The 23,323-nt window shown below is 42.9% G+C and overlaps 1 protein-coding gene across 2 annotated transcripts in view; it reads left to right on the forward strand.

The window, feature by feature from the left end:
• The window catches only part of slc9a5 (solute carrier family 9 member A5), a 253,177-nt gene that overhangs the window by 140,607 nt on the left and 89,247 nt on the right, over positions 1-23,323 (forward strand). For both annotated transcript variants that reach the window (XM_067997800.1, XM_067997801.1), the window contains exons 4-7: positions 1,635-1,713; positions 3,650-3,827; positions 10,678-10,898; positions 15,153-15,355. In XM_067997800.1, coding sequence (XP_067853901.1) covers positions 1,635-1,713; positions 3,650-3,827; positions 10,678-10,898; positions 15,153-15,355 — 681 coding nt within the window. The remainder of the gene's footprint in view (positions 1-1,634; positions 1,714-3,649; positions 3,828-10,677; positions 10,899-15,152; positions 15,356-23,323) is intronic.

Consider the following 23,323-nt stretch of genomic DNA (forward strand, 5'->3'; position numbering starts at 1 on the left):
CTGCAGGTCTCATACAGCATTACCTGTAACTTGCTACTGCTCTGGAAATTATGTAAACTTTGCTGATTACAGTAACAACCTAAAAAAAATTAAAATGGGGCCTGGGTTCATCACTAGCACTTACATCCCTGTTCTAACTTCTGGGACCACTGCCAAATTATTGACATTTTGTGAATCAGTGCAAAGACTTATATTTAGTAAATGCACCCAAATTAGATAATGTAAAACAGTCAAATTGACGGACACATGAGAGTCATGTAATGATGATGTAGAGCATCCTCTAAATAGATTGTGATTGATAATTTGTACTTGATTCAGACAACACCTTTTTGTTGTGTATCACGTTTTTTTGAAATTCTTGGACGCTTAAACATAGGCTTTTAAAAGGCCATATTATGGATTTTCTTTTTTAATTGATGATGAGAACAAAAATTAAACACATTTAATTCTAAAAGGAAAAATGTGCTTCGCTGTAACTGGTTTCCTGTTCGGAGATACTCAAAGAGGCTGGGTTATCTAGTGCTGAAAGGCACCTAGCTAGCTGCATCCAGCCCTAACCTTATTTTACGTGAAGCTTCTATACGCCATTGAGAGACACTCCAGATAGGACTGCTTTCAAAACTGCCTCTATTGGTGAAAATTCAGCATGGAAAGTAACTTTTGAAAAATTCCCAAGGGGGATTTCTTTTATTACATAATTATTGAGTGATTTTTTTTTCCATTTCTCTTTAAGTGAGACTATAATTTTTAAAAAAGCAAACTTGTGGTCGTTATATAACTTTATTCTAGAGCACTCCATTACTATGGAGGCCCATGTTAGCAGTGTCGCTTACTGACGCATGAGTCTTGTGCAGCCGGCTACATCTGAAGGAATCATAAAGCTGGCAGCTGGTAAGACCCACATTTCACTTGAGTTTGCACAAGACTTACGGGTCAGGAACCGACTGCGCTAGCACAGGTGTCACGCAGTATAGAAGCGGATTTTAACGGCCGTGAAGGGCCGGTCCCTGGGTAATCAGAGAGTTTGAGTGTTATAGAATTTCAAAGGGGACAGGATCCTTCAAGGTTGATGTATGTAAAGTTAGGATATGCTCTGAGTTATCTGGCACATCATGTTCCTAATTCAGATCACAGCACTGCCCATAATTCAGCACCTAATTGGTAGTCTCACTGCTGAGAAGTTGTAAGTATAGCAAGTGTGAGAATGGTAAATACCATACTGGTTCAGAATGGGATGCTTTTCTGAGTTTTGGGCTAAGAAATGTTTTGGGATCAAAGTAAAGGAACCTTTATTCATAACCTGGGAGTACTTGATGCTGACACTGAGTGAAAAACAAATAAGAAAAAATCTTCCAGCATTGAGACCCCTTTCTTAATGAACAAAAAAAAGATCAGCTTTTTTAAATAGAGCATAGTATGACATTAGGAATGTAGAAATAAACTTATTTTGTTTGGAAGGAATGAAAACTAACTTTTAAAGAGGAAATTTTCAAATTTTTCATGTCTGGTAGGGAGTCTTAAGTGGCAGGAGTGTATAGTAAAAACACTGCATTTAATTTTGCCCATTCACTGCGAATGTAGCCGAAGAATCTGATCTTTAATCAGTCATTTTTTTTACCATTTTCTTTTTACAGGTGCTCTATAAAGTGTTCAACTCTTTTGCGGGAATTGGCTCAGAAAATATACAGGCTTTGGATTACGTCAAGGGTGTAGGTAAGAAAATTCAGTAAAACCCTATGTATTATATGAATGAACTATCTATGTTAGAGATGTTGGTTCACACCTGTGATCACTCGTACTGCCAAGCTTTCAATTCGATCTGTGGGAAGGCACAGAACAGAAGGCAAGTATTTCCCTATTGGGGAGGGGCGGGTGGAGGGAAGATCAAAGGGAGAATTGGGTCATTCTTGTATACTTCCTTACAGCCAGTTCCCAGATCTGGGAGCAAGTTAGCTCTCTGCTGCAGAAGACATCCGATCTGGGAATGAGACCTGTGAGGGAACCAAGACCAGAATGAAATGGAACGTGCCCTCAAAATAAAAAAGGAACATTAGAGAAGAGCAATTCATACCGCCCAATGTGTATTACAGTGGACTCTGGATGTACTGATCTTCGTTCGTATTGATCAGTCACTTCTAACATTCAAAATCTGATTTCCAAAGCCAAAACCCATCTGATATTTTGTTATCAGGACTGTTTATAGTAATAAGTGCAGTCTGCTTGTAATGATCACTTTCCCAACTGTTGAAAGACAATTGCCTGAGTTTTACACATTGCTACTGTGCCTATGAATGAATCCTGAGGGTGACTCAATAACCTGAACAGCAGTACTCAATGTAAATGTTTGCACAGTAAACAGCTGGTAATCAGTTCCTGAGCCTCTCCCCTCTAACGTACTGCTCACATTTTCCTTCCCAATCCCAGTGTCCTGCTCAGCCTCTCAATCCCAGTGTCCTGTTATGAAGATTAGTGTTTTTAATGTTCGTGATTTTATTTTTTCATTTAACGCTTAGAATTCACCAGCAATTTAAACAATTCAGTGACTGAACGAATACTGAGCACTCAACAGTGCTCAACAGTGAATATTGGGAATTGCCTGTAATGATCAATCAAGTTTAATCTGCCAGACTCAATTGGGATCAGACTTTGCTTGGGCTACTGAATAAAATATATAAGGCTTTCAGTAATACTGGAGAGGGGCAAAAAAGCATAGAGAGAGTAGAGCATTTATGCCACCGAGTCTGTTCATTCCACCGGTCTCTAGCCAATTTATTTAATGTCAGAGGGATGGTTCTGAAAGTATTTTCCCATCCACGTTAGTAAATTGAGCAAAATCCCAGATAATGGATCCAGCCTCACATCCTCCAGAATTCAACCTTGGCATAAGGAAAAGACAAGCATTAGTCCGCCAAACCTGGGGGAACATTTTTAGAGTTCAATATTTTTTATATATATCTTGAAAATGACAATAAAAATAATTGCCGGAATTTTCAATTTTGGGGGCAGTAATACAGGCGATAGCGGATGGGTTGCTATCATGGATAAAAAGGAAAGACAGGCGGGGCGTATAACGGACGACTGATCCGATATTGCCCGTATTACCACCCCGACGAAGTTGGGAATTCCGCCGGATTTTTGTTTATTAATGCCCCCCCCCACCGCCCGACCATAGTCTTTGAATTTCCAGCCTATCAATAACTGTTAGTGATATTAGTGAACAGAAGCTCAATATGTTTGCAAGACATCCTATTTTAACTTTGGCATGAACTCATTTACTTTAATGGAGGTGACAGAAGAATGTCATACATATATGTTAAGTATTTGTTCGCTATTACGTTCTACAGTAACTTCCAGGCGTGTGAAATCATTTAAAATAAAGCCGTTTTGCACACTTCAGCATGCAGATTCTGAATGTCATCCAGAAATGACACAACCATTGTAGTGATGTCCATCATTATTCATATTACACCTGAAAATACGTTTTGCCAGGTTAGTGTGAAATTAACTGTTTGCCCAAGAATAAATAACTTGGCTCAGGAGAAAAGCAATGTTTGGGTTGAAAGTCATTGGATTTAAAATCTAGGAAACTAAAAGGACAACGTGAGATGGGCTTTTCAAGCAAGTTGTAAGTTCCTGTTTGTTTTTCTAGGTTCAATCTTCGTGGTGAGTTTGGGTGGAACTGCTGTAGGAATTGTGTTTGCCTTTGTGCTGGCCCTCATCAGCCGCTTTACCAAGCGGGTCCGTATCATTGAGCCACTCTTCGTGTTTCTGATCGTTTACCTGGCCCATCTCACAGCTGAAATGGTCTCGCTCTCCTCCATCTTGGCGTAAGTTGATTTCGCCCCCATTTATTCAGGTTTAATCATGCCAGGATCATGCCTTCCAGCGCTGACCCTAGCTAGTGTTTGCGGAATCAGTGGAGGGCACCTCATTAGTATTAGGGACAGGAGGCCTGGAAACTCCTCTTTGAGACAGCGGGGGGAGATAGAAGATCCACTCAAGGCCCTGCCAGACCTAATCCTTCCTCGTTTTCAAATCCCTTGACTGGAGAACGGCCCGAGTTGCACTTTGGCCTGGAGTGGAATGTCGAGCCCTACGATTTCCAGTAACAGCTCCTCCCCCACTTCCTAGAATTGGGTTTCAAATGCCTGCTGTATAGAGTCATTGTTCAGTGGCCTGCTTGCTTTGGGAAAAGGGAAAAGAACAGATTGAGAGGAAATAGAGAAAAAAGTTTAATTAGACAAACAAGTGAGAGAAGTAAATGAAAGAGTAAGAAAGGGAAGAAGAGAGAAAGTAAAAAAATAAGAGTAAAGGGAGGAGTGGCAAGCCAGTGGGAGGCACTAAAAAGTGAAATTCTACCGGTACAATGCAGATGCGCCCCTCAAGGAAAAAGGGTGGCACTGCCAAATTTAGAGCCCCCTGGTTGTCTAGAAGTATACGGAGCAAGCTAAAGCAGAAAAAGAAAGCTTATGACCGTCACAGAAAACGAAATACTGCAGAAAGCCAAGAGGAGTATAGAAAGTACAGAGATGACGTAAAAAAGGAAATAAGGAAAGCAAGGAGAGGGCATGAATAATTATTAGCAAGTAAGATTAAAGAAAACCCAAAGATGTTTTATCAGTACATTAAGAACAAGAGGATAGCTAAGGAAAGGTGGGACCTATCAGGGATGATAAGGGTAACTTGTGTGTAGAAGCAGAGGATGTGGGTAGGGTTTTAAATGAAAATTTTGTCTCCGTATTCACAAAGGAAAGGGATGATCCGGACGTAGTAGTTAAAGAGGAGAGGTGTGAAATATTGGATAAGGTAAACATAACGAGAGAGGAAGTACTGGAGGGACTGGAATCCTTGAAAGTTGATAAGTCACCAGGGTTGGATGGATTATTTCCTAGGCTATTGAAGGAAGCCAGGGAGGAAATAACGGATGCTCTGAGGATCATTTTCCAATCCTCACTAGATATGGGGGAGGTACCAGAGGACTGGAAGACTGCAAACGTAGTACCATTGTTTAAAAAGGGTACAAGGGAAAGGCCGAACAATTATAGGCCGGTCAGTCTTACCTCAGTGGTGGGCAAATTATTAGAATCAATACTGAGAGATAGGATAAACTGCCACTTGGAAAGGCATGGTTTAATCAGGGATAGTCAGCATGGATTTGTTCAGGGAAGGCCATGCCTTACAAATCTGATTGAATTCTTTGAGGAAGTGACAAGGAGGATTGATGAGGGTAGTGCAGTGGATGTTGTCTACATAGATTTTAGTAAGGCATTTGACAAGATCCCACATAGCAGACTGGTCAGAAAGGTAAAAGCCCATAGGATACAGGGAAATGTGGCGAATTGGATCCAAAATTGGCTCAATAACAGGAAACAAAGGGTAAAAATCGATGGATGTCTTTGCGAATGGAAATCCGTTTCCAGTGGTGTGCCACAGGACTCAGTGTTGGGTCCCTTGCAGTTTGTGGTATATATTAATGATTTGGACTTGAATGTAGGGGGCATGATTGGCAAATTTGCAGACGACACAAAAATTGGCCATGTGGCTGATAGTGAAGAGGATAGGTGTAGACTCCAAGAAGCTATCAATGGGTTGGTGGAGTGGGTGGAAAAGTGGCAAATGGAATTCAACCCGGGGAAGTGTGAGGTAATGCACTTCGGGAGGGCAAACAGTAAAAGGGAATACACAGTAAACGGAAATATATTGCGAGGAGTAGAGGAAGTGAGAGACCTTGGAATGCATGTGCACAGGTCCCTGAAGGTGGCAGTACAGATAGACAAGGTTGTGAAGAAGGCATACGGAATGCTCTCCATTATTAGCCGAGTTGTAGAATACAAAAGCAGGGATGTAATGATGGAACTGTATAAAACGCTGATAAGGCCACAGCTGGAGTATTGTGTGCAGTTCTGGTCACCACATTACAGGAAGGACGTAATTGCTCTGGAGAGAGTGCAGAGAAGATTTACAAGAATGTTGCCAGGGCTTGAAAATTGCAGCTACGAGGAGAGATTGGATAGGCTGGGGTTGTTTTCCTTGGAGCAGAGGAGGCTGAGGGGAGACTTGATTGAGGTGTACAAAATTATGAGGGGCCTGGATAGAGTAGGCAGGAAGTACCTGTTTCCCCTAGTGGAGAGTTCAAGAACTGAAGGACATAGATTTAAGCTGATTGGCGGAAGGATTAGAGAGGACATGAGGAAAAACTTTGTTACCCAGAGGGTGGTGGGTGTATGGAATTTGCTGCCTGAATTGGTGGTAGAGGCAGGGACCCTCAACTCTTTTAAAAAGTACCTGGACCTGCACCTAAAGTGCTGTAAGCTGCAGGGTGCTGGGAGGTGGGATTAGAATGAGCACTTGGTTGTTCTTCGAGCCGGTGCGGACATGACGGGCCGAATGGCCCCCTTCTGTGCTGTATCTTTTCTATGGTTCTATAGTTCTATGAGTAACGGAGCCCTGAGAGGAAAAGGAGTGAAAAAACAGAAATAGAAGTGAAGGTGAGAGAAATAAACAGCAGTGAAGAAGACATGAGCGAGAAATAAGAGTGGGAGCGAGAGAAAGAAACAAACAAGTGGAGGAATGGGATTGAAAGAAACAGAAATGAAGGAGTGGGGTAGAAAGGCAGAAGTAAAAGAGCCAAGAGTGAAGGAGAATGAGAGAGAAACAAAAGCAGAGGAGAAGATAGAGATTGTTTTTCAGACGATAGGTAGGGGGTATTAAAGTCTGTGAGGTTGTTTGGAGGCCGTGGCTGACTTGAAAAAGCTCAAGAACCATTGAAATAAGCAGCATCGGCCCTGATAGGTACATGCCCACCTCCGATGGATGAACTGACTAATTCTTTTATTTCAGGCAGACTGGGGGGAAGCAGAGAGACAAAACCAGTTGACAAAAGAATGTACACAATGAGCGGGTAAGAAAAGTAATTGATGGGCACTAGAGACCCCGAGAGACGGTCTCTTTTGGCTCAGTTGGGTAGCACTGCCGCCTCTGAGTCAGAGGGTTATGGATCCAAGACCCATTCCAGGACTTGAGCATGTAATGTAGGCTGCCACTTCAGTGCAGAGTGAGGGAGTGCTGCACTGTGGCAGGTGCTGTCTTTCACATGAGAGCTTAAACTGAGGTCCCACCTGTCTATTAAGGTGGATGTAAAAGGTCCTATGGTCTTACTCGAAGAGTAGAAGAGTTCTCTTGGTGTTCTGAACACTATTGAACCCCATTTGAGGGTGATGTGAACAAGGGGAATAGTGGCTGTTCCAACTTTGCAGCCCAATGTTATAAAAGGACGTATCCTCCAACTCGCCATAAGCAATACCACCAGCACTAGTATAGATTATAAACAAAATAGGTGCTGAAAATACACTAAATATTTTTTTGTGTGAATAAGGTTGTCATAACCCACTAGCAACTGCAATCTGTGTGTTATGCATTACTTGCATTCTCTTCTTAATCTACTTCCAATTGTTTATACTTCGTTGAATGAACAGTGTGCAGACATCCACTTTGGACTTAAGAGAGATTATTTAGAGTATTTTCTAAATGGTGAAAAATTAGGAACTATAGAGGAATCCAAGTACACAATTCATTTAAAGCTAGTGGGCAGGTATAAAAAGCAATCAAAAAGGCTAAAGGAATGTTGATCTTTATCTCAAGGGGGCTAGAAAACAAAGGAGAGGCAGCTATGCTTTAGCCAGACCTTCATCTGGAGCACTATGTTCAGATCTGGGCACCGCACCTCAGGAAGGATATTTGGCCTTGGAGGGGGTGCAGTGCAGATTCAACAGAATGATACCGGGGCTTGGAGGGTTAAATTATGGGGACAGGTTCCATAAACTTGCCTTGTATTCCCTTGAGTATAGAAAATTAAGGGAGGATCTGATCGAGGTTTTTAAAATGTCAAAAAGGATTTGATAGGGTAGATACAGAGAAACTCTTTCTTCTGATGTGGGAATCAAGAACGAGGCGACATAATATTAAAATTAGAGCTCGGCTATTTAGGAGGGAAATCGGGTAGCACTTTTTCACACAAATGGTAGTAGAAATCTGGAATTATCTGCCTCAAAAGGCTGTGGATGTTGGGATAATTGGTGCTTTCAAGACTGAGGTTGATAGATTTTTATTAGGTAAGGATATCAAGAAATCTGAAGCTAAGGCGGGTAAATGAAGTTGAGGTATAGATCAGCCATAATCTAATTGAATTGCTGACAGGCTTGAGGAGCTGACTGTCCTACTCCTGTTCCTATGTTCCAGGATAATTAAGCTGACAATTTAGGATTTTATCAAAGTTACTTATATTCAAAATTCTACATAATACAAATCTCTATACCCAATAAAAGAACAAGTCAGAAACTAATTGTACTGTGTGGAGTGCCCCAGAGATTGTTACTGAGGCCCCTCCTGTTTCTGATCTACACGGTGGCCTGGATTCAGAGACGCAATGTAATTTGATTAAATTGATACTAAACTTTGGTGGTGGGGTGGGGCAGCAGGATCAGCAACAGCCAAGGAATTAAATAATGGTTTAGACTCTATTTGAAAGGGGAAGAAAGATGACAGCTGAAATTGAATACTGAGTAACGTAAACTAGTGGTGTTGAACTAGCTGGGGAAGAGGCTGAAAATGACCTGGGAGTGATAGTAGACTCAACACCGACCATACCCTGTCACCACCGAGCAGAAATTAACAAAGTAAACCAAATGCTGAACTATATTACCAGATCAGTAGAGTTTAACTCTCACAGCACCATGCTGGAGCCATATAGTTTTCTCCTCAGGCTGTACCTTGAGAACTGCATTCAGTTCTGGTCAGCAAGGTGCAAGGGAAACATCTAACCTTGGAAGGGTTGCAGATGAGGGCCAAGAGGCCGATCCCTTGCGTCAGAGGTAAAAACAGAAAATGCTGGAAAAGCTCAGCAAATGAGGCAGCATCAGTGGAGAAAGTAACAGTTAACATTTCAGGTAGAAGACCTTTCATCAGAACTGGAAGATGTTAAAAGAGTTCAAGTTTTCGAGTAAGTACAGAGCCAGGGAAAGGGGGGAGGGAGGGGAGGAAAGAACAAAAGGGAAGGTCAGTGATAGGGTAGAGGGCACGAGTGATTAAATGACAAAAAGGATGACGATGCAAGGCCAGGAGGGTGGTAATAGGACAGGTTAAGAAATAAAAGATCAGTCTAGTGTAGCTGTAAACGGCAACAGCGGAACCATTACCAGCACCTGCTGTCCGAAAAAATGGAAGCAGTGGTTATGATCTGAAGTTATTGAAATCAATGTGTCCGGAAGGTTGTAAAGTGCCTAAACGAAAGATGAGGTGCTGTTCCTCAAGCTTCATTGGAACAGTGTAAGAGGCCGAGGACAGAGAGGTCGGAGTGAGACGGGGAATTAAAATGACAAGCAACCAGCAGGTCACGGTCACGCTTGCGAACAGAGCAGAGGTATTCAGCGAAGTGATCATCCAGTCTGCGTTTGGTCTCCCCAATGTAGAGGAGACCGCATTGTGAGCAGCGATTACAGTATACTAAATTGAAAGAAGTACAAGTAAACCGTGTTTCACCTGGAAGGAGTGTTTGGGGCCCTGGACGTTGGGAAGGGAGGAGGTGAAAGGGCAGGTGTTGCATCTCCTGCGCTCGCACGGGAAGGTGCCGTGGTGAGGAGAGCAGGTGTTGGGGTGATGGAAGAGTGGATCAGGGTGTCGTGGAGGGAGCGGTCCTTTCGGAGTGCTGAAAGGGGAGGGGGAGATGTGTTTGGTGGTGGGATTGCGCTGAAGGTGGCGGATATGGCGGAGGATGATACGTTGAATGTGGAGGCTGGTGGGGTGGAAGGTGAGGACAAGGGGGACCATATCATGGTTCTGGGCGGGAGGGGAAGGGGTGAGGGCAGAAGTGCGGGAAATTGGACGGACACAGTCGAGGGCCCTGTCAACTACAGTGGAGGGGAATCCTCGGTTGAGGAAAAAGGAAGACATATCGGAAGCACTGGTGGGGAAGGTGGCATCGTCAGAACAGATGCGATGGAAACGGAGAAACTGGGAGAAGGGAATAGAGCCCTTACAGAAAGCGGGGCAGGAGGAAGTGTAATCAAGGTAGCTGTGGGAGTCAGTGGACTTATAATTTTGCTTTCGGGTGATATTTTGCTTTTGACCTTGTCAGAGGACTGAGTTATGAAGAAAAGTTAGAAATACTTGGGCTTTTCAGCCTTGAAAGGAGGTGAATGAGAAGGGATCTTGTAGAGTATGTAAGATACTAAGTGGAATAGAAAAGGTTAATCCCAAGTACTATTTCAAATGAAACCACATCTGTGGGACAAGGGATCTAACTGTAAACTGTAACAGGACTAATATTTGGAAGCACTTCTTCACACAAAAGAGTGATTGATACTGGAATGGTGTTCAGGGTAGGGTAGTGCAGGCTAAACTCTGCATCATTCAAGAGGCAGTTAGATGCTGTAATGGGAGGATTGTATGGAAGGATGAACTTGATGAGATGAATGGCCTCTCTCATCTGTACTTATCTACATGATCTTTGTAATTGGGAGTTAGTTTAAAAAAATCTTCTTGCTTGGATCTATTTGGAACTGAGTTGAATTTCTACTAAATGAGACCCAAAATTCTTCCAGAAAAAAATATGGCAGATTAAAATATAGATTCATATTGTCTAAGAACGATGTCTAAGCAAAATTGTTTCTCTACATCTAGTGTCACGTTCTGTGGTATGTGTTGCAAGAAGTATGTGGAAGCTAACATTTCCCAGAAGTCTCGTACAACTGTCAAGTATACAATGAAGACTTTAGCCAGCAGTTCAGAAACGATCATTTTCATGCTGTTGGGAATCTCCGCTGTGGACACCTCGAAGTGGACCTGGGACACAGGTTTAGTGCTCTTCACACTTCTCTTCATATTTGTCTTCAGGGCAATAGGCAAGTGCTCTTGTTTTCTCTCTTCCCTCCACCCCTGCTCCTTTAGGTCTTTCAGACAGTAGGTACTTGTTAATGCCACTGTAAACCAGTAGTGAGTATATGTGTAAGAGTGCCTTGGGTTCATTTGCTTTATCGTTTTCCACTCCCTCCCCCAGATGGTCTACCTGAGAGTAGAAGCACACAAGGTAGAGTAAAGTTATATCCTACCAGTGAGTGGACAGTATATTAATAAACCACTTACTGCAAAGCAGGCTGTCTAGATCAACCAGACTAAGGAACTTGATAACATAAGCTCGGAATTCGGAAGTCTTTCCACATGTGATGCATTATTTGTGATTGAGTAAGGAAAGAAAGATTTTTTATTTATTTGGACCTTATCACCTCCTTAGGCCATCCCAAACTGCTTTACAACCATGCAGTCACTATTGCTATGTGGTAAAATGCAGCAGTCAGTCTTCACACAACAAGCTCTCACAAACAGCAAGTGAAAGAATGACCAGCTCATTTGTTTTTGGTGGTGCTGGTTGAGGGAACAATGTTGGCCATAACTCTCTGCTCTGTTTCGAATAGTGCCATGGAATCTTTTCCATCCATCCAAACAGGCACACCATGCCTTAGTTTAACATCTCATCCAAAAGAAGGTCTTACATTGGAATTCCCCCTCACCTTTGTAAGGGCTGGAGGCCAGTAAGCCCAGTTAGAAATGGCTTACTGCCTCTTTCTTGGCAGTTGTGGGAACCACCTTGGAGGTCAAGGCCTGAGCCCCCAAAGATTAAAATTTTCCCAGCGAATGTAATGTGGCCTCACTAAAGCGGGGGGGGGGGGGGGGAGGTGCAAAACGGAATGTTTCCAGAGGGGTCCCGACACCCCTTCGCCCCATCAGCTTGGGCAGCAAGGCCACATTTTGTAGCAGCCCAGATGTCCTTCTATTGGCACCAGCATCCACCAGCAATATTTAAGTAGGGTGATTTCCTAACAGGAGATGTGTCTTTATGATGAGAACTCTTTTTGTATTGGGGCTTCACCTAATGTCTCTGGTGACGAGAACAATGGAGAAACCCATTCACACTGTCAATCATCTTAACCCACTGGGACTTAAGGACTTATGATTTGGGATGATTTTTATAATATCTCCAAAATTACTTTATTTTGATTTTGATTTGTGTGAAGATTTTAGGATTTTGAAAGGAATTGATAGGGTAGATAAAGAGAAACAACTTCTGCTGGTGGGGGAGTCTAACAAGGGGACATAACCTTAAAATCTGAGCCAGGCCATTCAGGAGAGAGGTTAGGAAACACTTCATCACACAAAGGGTGGTAGAAGTGTGGACCTGTCTCCCACAAAAAAACAGTAGATGCTAACTCAATTAATAATTTTAAATCTGAGAGCAATAGATTTTTGCTAGCCAAGGGTATTAAAGGATATGGAGCCAAGGCGGGTAAATGGAGTTCGGATACAGATCAGCCATGATCTAATTGAATGGCGGAACAACTGAGAGGGGCTGAATGGCCTACTCCTGTTCCTATGTATCTTGATCGGCCAGTGAAAATGAGCTCACTATAGTTTTATTGTGATTGCTTGATTAAGATAAATAGCAATTGAATTTCTACCCTGACGGTTTGCATTTACATTTGATGTAGATTTAATTATTAATATTCTTTAAGTTATAGCCAGTGGACCATTTGCTTGTTTAGAGTTAATATATTTGACTCTGGAACTGGTAGATACAGTACATGATTTGTCCAATTGTGGCTTTTAGACTGTTTCACTGTCAATTTATTTGTTGGTCAGAAAATGTGCATTCTACATATTTGCTATAAAATCTGGTGTATCTATCACAATCGCATCCGGTTTATATCCTATAAGTGTAATATAGGTGGTGGTGCAACTTTTTATTGTGTTTTTTAAAAAAAACAAAATGGCTGCAAGAGATTGGGGAACAATTTTTATGTAGACATGACTTAGATGCCACATTTCAGAAAAACAAGCACTGACTAGTAAACAATGTTTCTGTTATAAATTTACACGTTTGTGCTAGATATTTTCCTTGGTTCAGCGTTATCGGTCACTCTTGTAAGTGGACCTTGAGTCCCCTATGAATTGAAGATTACTGTTACTACCCATTATCTAGTTAAACAATAGAACAACCTCGGGATTGTAAAAATACGAATCATTTTGTGTCCTGGATACTGTAATCTTGCAAAAATTGCCACATGCATTCTCCTGACTCTTCAGAAGGAGGACTGAAAGCATTCTAGTGTGCTGAGGTCAATCATGAACCAATAGTTAATTTCACATGAAATATAGAAATGAACAAAAAGACATATATTTCCTACCAGTCCTCATCATATTGAAATAGTAAATGAGAGGCCGTGCCCATTATGGGCTAAACTCCCAAGCTGGAAGCCCCTGTACCAACTGGTGCTAATCTTAGAAAGTGTCTCACTTTGACTATTTTGGACTGGCTTCTCCAGAGGGAGATGGAGACACAAAGGCTGACCTTTGACCCCTCCATTCATTCTCTGTGTGAGGGAGGAGACGGAGAATAGGGATTAAGGGAATGTCTTCTGATTGGTGAGATGTGACGTGGTGTTCCTCAGGGATCTATACTGGGGCTTCAGCTTTTCACTATATATATCAATGTCTTAGATGAAGGAATAGAGAGCAGTATATCCAAATTTGCAGATGACACCAAGTTAAGAGGCACAGTCAGTAGTATAGATGAGATTAGGAAGTGAAAAAGGGACATAGACAGATTAAGTGAGTGAGTAAAGCTGTGGCAGATGGAGTTCAATATGGGGAAGTGTGAGGTCATCCACTTTGGATCCAAGAAGGATAAATCGGAATATTTTCTTAATGGTGAAAGACTAGGAACTGTGGAAGAGCAAAGGATTATGAGTGTTCATGTACACAAATCACTAAAAGCTAGTGCACACATGTAAAAATTAATCGGAAAGGCTGATGGAATATTGGCTCTTATCCCAAGATGGCTGGAATTCAAAAGGGAGGAAGTTATGCTTCAGTTGTACAGAGTCTTGGTCAAACCCAATCTGGAATACTGAGTTCAGTTTTGGCCAGCACGTGTCAGGCATGCAGATGACACTAAGTTAGGAGGCATAGTAAGTAGCCCAGTCCAAAATAGTCAAAGTGAAACACTTTCTAAGGTTAGCACCAGTTGGTACAGGGGCTGCCAGCTTGGGAGTTTAGCCTATAATGGCCTTGGAGGAGGTAAAACGCAGGTTCACCAGAAGGATTAAAAGAGTTAAATTATGAGGACAGGTTGCATAAACTTGGCTTGTATTCCTTTAAGCTTAGAAGGTTGAGGGATGATCTAATTGAGATGTTCAAAATTATAAAAGGATTCAAAAGGGTAGATACAGATAAGCTATTTCCTCTGGTGGGGGAATCCAGAACAAGAGGGCACAATCTTAAAATTAGAGCTAGGCCATATAGGAATGAAATCAAGAAGCACTTTTTCACACAAAGGGTAGTGGAAATCTGGAATTCCCTTCCCCAAGAGGCTGTGGATGCTGGGTCAATTGAAGTTTTCAATATTGAGATCGACAGATTTTTATTAGGTAAGTGAATCAAGGGATAAGGGATATGGATCAAAGGCAGGTAAATGGATTTGAGATACAGATCAGCTAGGATCTAATTGAATAGCGGAACAGGCTTGAGGAGCTAAATGGCCTGCTTCTGTTCCTATGTTCCTAAGCTGCCAATCAAAACTACCAGCTTGAATAAGACACCTCCTTCCTTGATATGGGATCACTATCTGTTTTTGTATGCCCCTCTGCTGGGTGTATCTAATGAAAACCATTCTAGCATTAAAGTTGTAGTTGTAAGATGTGCTCAGTGGCCTCCATTTTCTCAATACTGATGTGATATGTGAGAATACACAGTTTTTGATTGCTGCTTTGTTTGGATTCCAACTAATGGCCCTAATCAATATTGTGGATGGCTTGTGTCTTTCAGAAGTTAACCTTTTGTGAGTGGAAGCTGACTTTATATCAGTAATATAATGTCAATTAAACCAAAATCCCTTCCAGGCTAAATAGTTAAAATCTCAAAATGTTACAGTATTCCTGCATTCCATACTATAGTATCACCCTTCTAAATGCTAATCTAGTAACTCCATTGTTCCAGAAGTCTTCGTTGTCCTTGAAACTAAGAATCTTATTGCCTCTCACAATATGGTTCATATTATCAGTTAAAGAGGAAAATGCTTATTGTGACCAATTTTTCACTCCCAGGGGTAATCCTACAGAGCTGGGTGTTAAATCATTTCCGGCTTGTTCCACTGGACAGAATTGACCAGGTGGTTATGACGTACGGTGGCTTGCGTGGTGCAGTAGCATTCGCACTGGTGATACTTCTCAATGACCAGACTGTCAAGGCGAAGGACTACTTTGTTGCAACAACAATCACAGTTATATTTTTCACAGTGATAGTTCAGGTAAGTGTTGTGTCTGGTTATGTGCTCCATGTTCCTCATTGACACTAGCAGCAGTCCTTCAATTTGCCTACAACATTTTGATGTTTGCATTGGGATGCCTTATTTCATTATGATCTACACTTTTCTTTTCCACTAGTAAGAGACCTCGCTCTTTTCACCCATTTTTTGTATTATCTGGCCAATGTGATGTTGCTCCATTAAGTCTTAAATCATAGAAATACATAGAATGTACAGCACAGAAACAGGCCATTCGGCCCAACCAGTCCATGCCATTGTTTATGCTCTACACGAGCCTCCTCCCTCCCTACTTCATCTAACCCTTCTATATGCTGCATCATTCGAAATCCGTTGAAGATGTAATAAGGAAAGCAGAATTATTTATCAAAATATCGCAATGGCTCTCAAATTTTAACTGTTTGCTTTAAATGCAATGGCCAACATCCCACCGATTACCGACAATACAGTTCATGTAACCAATGCATTTATAGTGCTACCCTGCAGCTTCCAGCTGGAGATGTCTCTTTTTATCCCTCATTTGAATCATTTTTTTATTTGTTTAGTACATATATGCAGTTTTATTCAAAGAGGGATGCAGCTTTGGTCGCCTTGCATGACTAACAGGAGAACCATGTGCATGTTAAAACATACCCATATCCATATTTGTTAGTGTGATGGTTGAGTTCCATTAAGAAAGCACAAAATGTAATTTCTCCAGATATTCTTGAAATTCTGTGCATTTTATTCATAAAGCTTTAGAATCCAGATTTCTAACACTTCTTGCCATTTGAACTCTATCTAGAGTCAACTTATTACATTAATTTGCATAATTTATCTTTAGCTATGGTTCCTCTGGCATTTTCATTAAACCTAAGGTTAGCTGATTAAGCACAATATTTGGCACTTACCTACTTTTGCTAGCGATGTGAGGATTCCTGATATAGCAGCAAGAGATTATACATCGTAGGGTAGATTTTCAACTTGCCATCCAGGCGTAAAATTAGCTTTGCGAATCGGCCGCCCGTTATAGAAACCATCCAATTTTCACTTCCATTGAAATCAACGGAAAGAAAAACTGGCCGGTTTCTATAACAGGCGACTGATCTGCAACACCAGTTTTATACCTAGAATCGTAGAAAGGTTACAGCACAGAAGGAGGCCATTTGACCCATCGAGTCTGTGCCGGATCTATGCAAGAGCAATCCAGCTAGCCCCACACACCCGCCCTTTACCCGTAGCCCTGAAAATTTTTTCCTTTCAAGAAGGAAAGTTCCCTTTTGAAGGCCATGATTGAATCTGCCTCCATCGCCCCCTCAGGCAGTGCATTCCAGATCCGAACCACTCACTGTGTAACAAGGTTTTTCCTCATGTCACCTTTGGTTCTTTTGCCAATCACCTTAAATCTATGTCCTCTGGTCCTTGCCTCTTCCACCAATGGGAACAGTTTCTCTCTATCTACTCTGTCTAGACCCTTCATGATTTTGAATATCTCTATCAAATCTCCTCGCAACCGCCTCTATTCCAAGGAGAACAACTCCAGCTTCTCCAGTCTATCCACATAGCTAAAGTCCCCCATCCCATCATTCTAGTAAATCTCTTGTGTACCCTCTCGAAGGCCTTCACATCTTTCCTGAAGTGCGGTGCCCAGAACTGGACACAATACTCCAGTTACGGCCAAACCAGTGTTTTATAAAGGTTCATCATGACTTCATACTTTAGTACTCTATGCCTCTATTTATAAAGTCCAGGATCCAGTATGTTTTATTAACCGCTTTCTCAACCTGCCCTGCCACCTTCAACAATTTGTGCGCATATACTCCCAGATCTCTCTGTTCCTGTACCCCTTTTAGAGTTGTGCCCTCTAGTTTATATTGCCTCTCCTCGTTCTTCCCACCGAAATCACTTCGCATTTTTCTGCGTTAAATTTCATCTGCCACATGTCCGCCCATGCCACCAGCCTGTCTATATCCTCTTGAAGTCTATCACTATCCTCCTCACTGTTCACTATCCTTCCAAGTTTTGTGTCATCTGCAAATTTTGAAATTGTGCTCTGTACACCCAAGTCCAAGTCATTAATATATATCAAGAAAAGCAGTGGTCCCAGCACCGACCCTTGGGGAACACCACTGTACACCTCCTTCCAGTCCAAAAAACAACCGTTCACCACTACTCTCTGCTTCCTGTCACTTAGCCAATTCTGTGAATGGGTGACCAACAGACAGAGGAAGAGTAGGAAGGCAGTGCAGGGGTCCCCTGCGGTCATCTCCCTCCAAAACAGGTATACCGTTTTGGATACTGTTGGGGGAGATGGCTCACCAGGGGAAGGTGGCAGTGGCCAGGTTCATGGCACCGTGGCTGGCTCTGCTGCACAGGAGGGCAGGAAAAAGAGTGCCAGAGCTATAGTGATAGGGGACTCAATTGTAAGGGGAATAGACAGGCGTTTCTGCGGACGCAACCGAGACTCCAGGATGGTATGTTGCCTCCCTGGTGCAAGGGTCAAGGATGTCTCGGAGCGGCTGCAGGACATTCTGGAGGGGGAGGGTGAACAGCCAGTTGTCGTGGTGCATATAGGCACCAACGATATAGGTAAAAAACAGGATGAGGTCCCACAAGCTGAATTTAGGGAGTTAGGAGTTAAACTAAAGAGTAGGACCTCAAAGGTAGTAATCTCAGGATTGCTACCAGTGCCACGGGCAAGTCAGAGTAGGAATGACAGGATAGCTAAGATGAATACGTGGCTTGAGAGATGGTGCAAGAGGGAGGGATTCAAATTCCTGGGCCATTGGAACCGGTTCTGGGGGAGGTGGGACCAGTACAAATTGGACGGTCTGCATCTGGGCAGGACTGGAACCAATGTCCTAGGGGGAGTGTTTGCCAGTGCTGTTGGGGAGGGTTTAAACTAATGTGGCAGGGGGATGGGAACCGATGCAGGAAGTCAGTGGGAAATAAAATGGTGACAGAAACAAAAGGCAGTAAGGGAGAGTGTACAGAACATGACCGGACAGATGGTCTGAGAAAACAGGGCAAAGACCAAGGGAAGTCTAGATTAAACTGCATTTATTTCAATGCAAGAAGTCTGATGGGCAAGGCAGATGAACTCAGGGCATGGATGGGTACATGGGACTGGGATGTTATAGCTATTATTGAAACATGGATAAGGGAGGGGCAGGACTGGCAGCTCAATGTTCCAGGGTACAGATGCTATAGGAAAGATAGAGCAGGAGGTAAGAGAGGAGGGGGAGTTGCGTTCTTGATTAGGGAGAACATCACGGCAGTAGTGAGAGGGGATATATTCGAGGGTTCGCCCACTGAGTCTATATGGGTAGAACTGAAAAATAAGAAGGGAGAGATCACTTTGATAGGATTGTACTACAGACCCCCAAATAGTCAACGGGAAATTGAGGAGCAAATATGTAAGGAGATTACAGACAGCTGCAAGAAAAATAGGGTGGTAATAGTAGGGGACTTTAACTTTCCCAACATTGACTGGGACAGCCATAGCATTAGGGGCTTGGATGGAGAGAAATTTGTTGAGTGTATTCAGGAGGAATTTCTCATTCAGTATGTGGATGGCCCGACTAGAGAGGGGGCAAAACTTGACCTCCTCTTGGGAAATAAGGAAGGGCAGGTGACAGAAGTGTTAGTGAGGGATCACTTTGGGACAAGTGATCATAATTCCATTAGTTTTAAGATAGCTATGGAGAAGGATAGGTCTGGCCCAAAAGTTAAAATTCTAAATTGGGGAAAGGCCAATTTTGATGGTATTAGACAGGAACTTTCAGAAGTTGATTGGGAGAGTCTGTTGGCAGGCAAAGGGACGTCTGGTAAGTGGGAGGCTTTCAAAAGTGTGTTAACCAGGGTTCAGGGTAAGCACATTCCTTATAAAGTGAAGGGCAAGGCTGGTAGAAGTAGGGAACCTTGGATGACTCGGGAGATTGAGGCCCTAGTCAAAAAGAAGAAGGAGGCATATGACATGCATAGGCAGCTGGGATCAAGTGGATCCCTTGAAGAGTATAGAGATTGCCGGAGTAGAGTTCAGAGAGAAATCAGGAGGGCAAAAAGGGGATATGAGATTGCTTTGGCAGATAAGGCAAAGGTGAATCCAAAGAGCTTCTACAAATACATAAAGGGCAAAAGGGTAACTAGGGAGAGAGTAGGGCCTCTTAAAGATCAACAAGGTCATCTATGTGCGGAACCACAAGAAATGGGTGAGATCCTGAATGAATATTTCACATCGGTATTTACGGTTGAGAAAGGCATGGATGTTAGGGAACTTGGGGAAATAAATAGTGATGTCTTGAGGAGTGTACATATTACAGAGAGGGAGGTGCTGGAAGTCTTAACGCGCATCAAGGTAGATAAATCTCCGGGACCTGATGAAATGTATCCCAGGACGTTATGGGAGGTTAGGGAGGAAATTGCGGGTCCCCTAGCAGAGATATTTGAATCATCCACCGCTACAGGTGAGGTGCCTGAAGATTGGAGGGTAGCAAATGTTGTGCCTTTGTTTAAGAAGGGCGGCAGGGAAAAGCCTGGGAACTACAGACCGGTGAGCCTGACATCTGTAGTGGGTAAGTTGTTAGAGGGTATTCTGAGGGACAGGATCTACAGGCATTTGGAGAGGCAGGGACTAATTAGGAACAGTCAGCATGGTTTTGTGAGAGGAAAATCATGTCTCACGAATTTGATTGAGTTTTTTGAAGGGGTAACCAAGAAGATAGATGAGGGCTGTGCAGTAGACGTGGTCTACATGGACTTCAGCAAAGCATTTGACAAGGTACCGCATGGTAGGTTGTTACATAAGGTTAAATCTCATGGGATCCAAGGTGAGGTAGCCAATTGGATACAAAATTGGCTTGACGACAGAAGACAGAGGGTTGTTTTTCAAACTGGATGCCTGTGTCCAGCGGTGTGCCTCAGGGATCGGTGCTGGGTCCGCTGTTATTTGTTATTTATATTAATGATTTGGATGAGAATTTAGGAGGCATGGTTAGTAAGTTTGCAGATGACACCAAGATTGGTGGCATTGTGGACAGTGAAGAAGGTTATCTAGGATTGCAACGGGATCTTGATCAATTGGGCCAGTGGGCCGATGAATGGCAGATGGAGTTTAATTTAGATAAATGTGAGGTGATGCATTTTGGTAGATCGAATCGGGCCAGGACCTACTCCGTTAATGGTAGGGCGTTGGGGAGAGTTATAGAACAAAGAGATCTGGGAGTACAGATTCATAGCTCCTTGAAAGTGGAGTCACAGGTGGATAGGGTGGTGAAGAAGGCATTCGGCATGCTTGGTTTCATTGGTCAGAACATTGAATGCAGGAGTTGGGATGTCTTGTTGAAGTTGTACAGGGCATTGGTGAGGCCACACTTGGAGTACTGTGTACAGTTCTGGTCACCCTATTATAGAAAGGATATTATTAAACTAGAAAGAGTGCAGAAAAGATTTACTAGGATGCTACCGGGACTTGATGGTTTGACTTACAGGGAGAGGTTAGACAGACTGGGACTTTTTTCCCTGGAGAGTAGGAGGTTAAGGGGTGATCTTATAGAAGTCTATAAAATAATGAGGGGCATAGATAAGGTCGATAGTCAAAACCTTTTCCCAAAGGTAGGGGAGTCTATAACGAGGGGGCATAGATTTAAGGTGAGAGGTGAGAGATACAAAAGGGTCCAGAGGGGCAATTTTTTCACTCAAAGGGTGGTGAGTGTCTGGAACGAGCTGCCAGAGGCAGTAGTAGAGGCGGGTACAATTTTGTCCTTTAAAAAGCATTTGGACAGTTACATGGGTAAGATGGGTATAGAGGGATATGGGCCAAGTGCAGGCAATTGGGACTAGCTTAGTGGTATAAACTGGGCGACATGGACATGTTGGGCCGAAGGGCCTGTTTCCATGTTGTAACTTCTATGATTCTATGATTCTATGTATCCATGTTGCTATTGCCCCCTTTATTCCATGGGCCGCAATCTTGATGATAAGCCTACCAACTTTATCAAACGTCTTTTGAAAGTCCATATACACCACATTGCATTGCCCTCATCTACCTTCTCTGATACCGCATCAAAAAACTCTATCAGGTTAGTTAAACACGATTTGCCTTGAACAAATCCGTGCTGGCTTTCCCTAATCAATCCACACTCGTCCAAGTGACTGTTAATTCTGTCCCGGATTATCGTTTCTAAAAGTTTCCCCACCACTGAGGTTAAACTGACTGGCCTGTAGTTGCTGGGTTTATCCTTACACCCTTTTTTGAACAAGGGTGTAACATTTGCAATTCTCCAGTCCTCTGCCACCTCCCCTGTATCTACGGATGTTTGGAAAGTTATGACCAGTACCTCCGCAATTTCCACCCTTAATTCCTTCAGCAACCTAGGATGCATCCCATCCGGACCGAGTGACTTATTTACTTTAAGTACAGCTAGCCTTTCTAGTACCTCTTCTTTATCAATTTTTATCTCAGCTATATCTACATCTTCCTTTACTGAGACTCTGGCAGCATCTTCCTTGGTAAAGACAGATGCAAAGTACTCATTTAGTACCTCAGCCATGCCCTCTGCCTCCATGAGTAGTTCTCCTTTATGGTCCCTAATCGGCCCCACTCCTCCTCTTACTACCTGTTTACTGTTTACATGCCTGTGGAAGACTTTTGGATTCCCTTTTATGTTGGCCACCAGTCTATTTTCATATTCTCTCTTTGCCCCTCTTATTTCCTTTTTCACTTCCCCTGTGAACTTTCTGTATTCTACCTGGTTCTCACTTGTGTTATTATCCTGACATCTGTCATATGCCCCTTTTTTCCGTTTCATCTTACTCACTATCTCTTTTGTCATCCAGGGAGCTGTAGCTTTAGTTGCCCTACCTTTCTGCCTCGTGGGAATGTGCCTAGACTGTACCCGAACCATCTCCTCTTTAAAAGCTGCCCACTGTTCAATTACAGTTTTGCCTGCCAATCTTTGATTCCAATTTACCCGGGCCAGATCTGTTCTCATCCCATTGAAATTGACCCTCCTCCAATTGAGTATTTTTACTTTAGAGTGGTCTGTGTCCTTTTGCATAACTATTTTAAACCTTATGATACTATGGTCGCTGTTTCCTAAATGTTCCCCCACTGACACTTGCTCCATTTGACCCACTTCATTCCCCAGAACCAAGTCCAGCAATGCTTCCTTCCTCGTTGGGCCGGAAACGTATTATTATTATTATCCCGGTCAATATTAGGATAGTTGAAATCCCCTGTTATCACTACTCTATAGCTTTTGCACCTTTTTATAATTTCCCTGCAAATTTGCACCTCTAGATCCTTCCCACTAGTTGGCGGCCAATAGAATACACCCAGTCGTGTAATGGCACCTCTTTTATTTCTTAACTCTATCCAAATAGATTCTGGCCTTGACCCCTCCAGGACATCCTCTCTCTCCAGGACTGCAATATTCTCCTTAATCAATATTGCCACCACCTCCCCCCGTTCCCCCCCGCCCTCCTTTCTTTTCTTCCCTATCTTTCCTGAACACCTTGTAGCTAGGAATATTTAGTACCCATTCCTGCCCTTTTTTGAGCCAGCTCTCTGTTATCGCCACAACATCATATTCCCATGTGGCTATTTGCACCTGCATGTCACCAACCTTATTTACCATGCTTCGTGCGTTTACACACATACACTGCAAACCAGTCCGAGACTTTCTTGTACTCTCTCTCAGTCTGATCCCACCTAATACTGTATTATTACTTGCTCTAGTGCTATCTTTCTCTCCCGATCCTTTGTGCCCCTTCTTTCTCCTTTCCTATGCTATATCCTGGAGCCCATCCCTCTGCCAAATTAGTTTATACCCCCCATACCACAGCACTAGCGAACCTCCCCGCGAAGACATTGATCCCAGCTCCGTTGAGGTGCAACCTGTCCGGTCTATACAGCTCCCACCTTCCCCAGAACTGGTCCCAATGCCCCAGGAATCTAAAGCCCTCCCTCCTGCA

This window comes from Heptranchias perlo, chromosome 16 (assembly GCF_035084215.1).
Source record: "Heptranchias perlo isolate sHepPer1 chromosome 16, sHepPer1.hap1, whole genome shotgun sequence".
Taxonomy (NCBI): Eukaryota; Metazoa; Chordata; class Chondrichthyes; order Hexanchiformes; family Hexanchidae; genus Heptranchias; species Heptranchias perlo.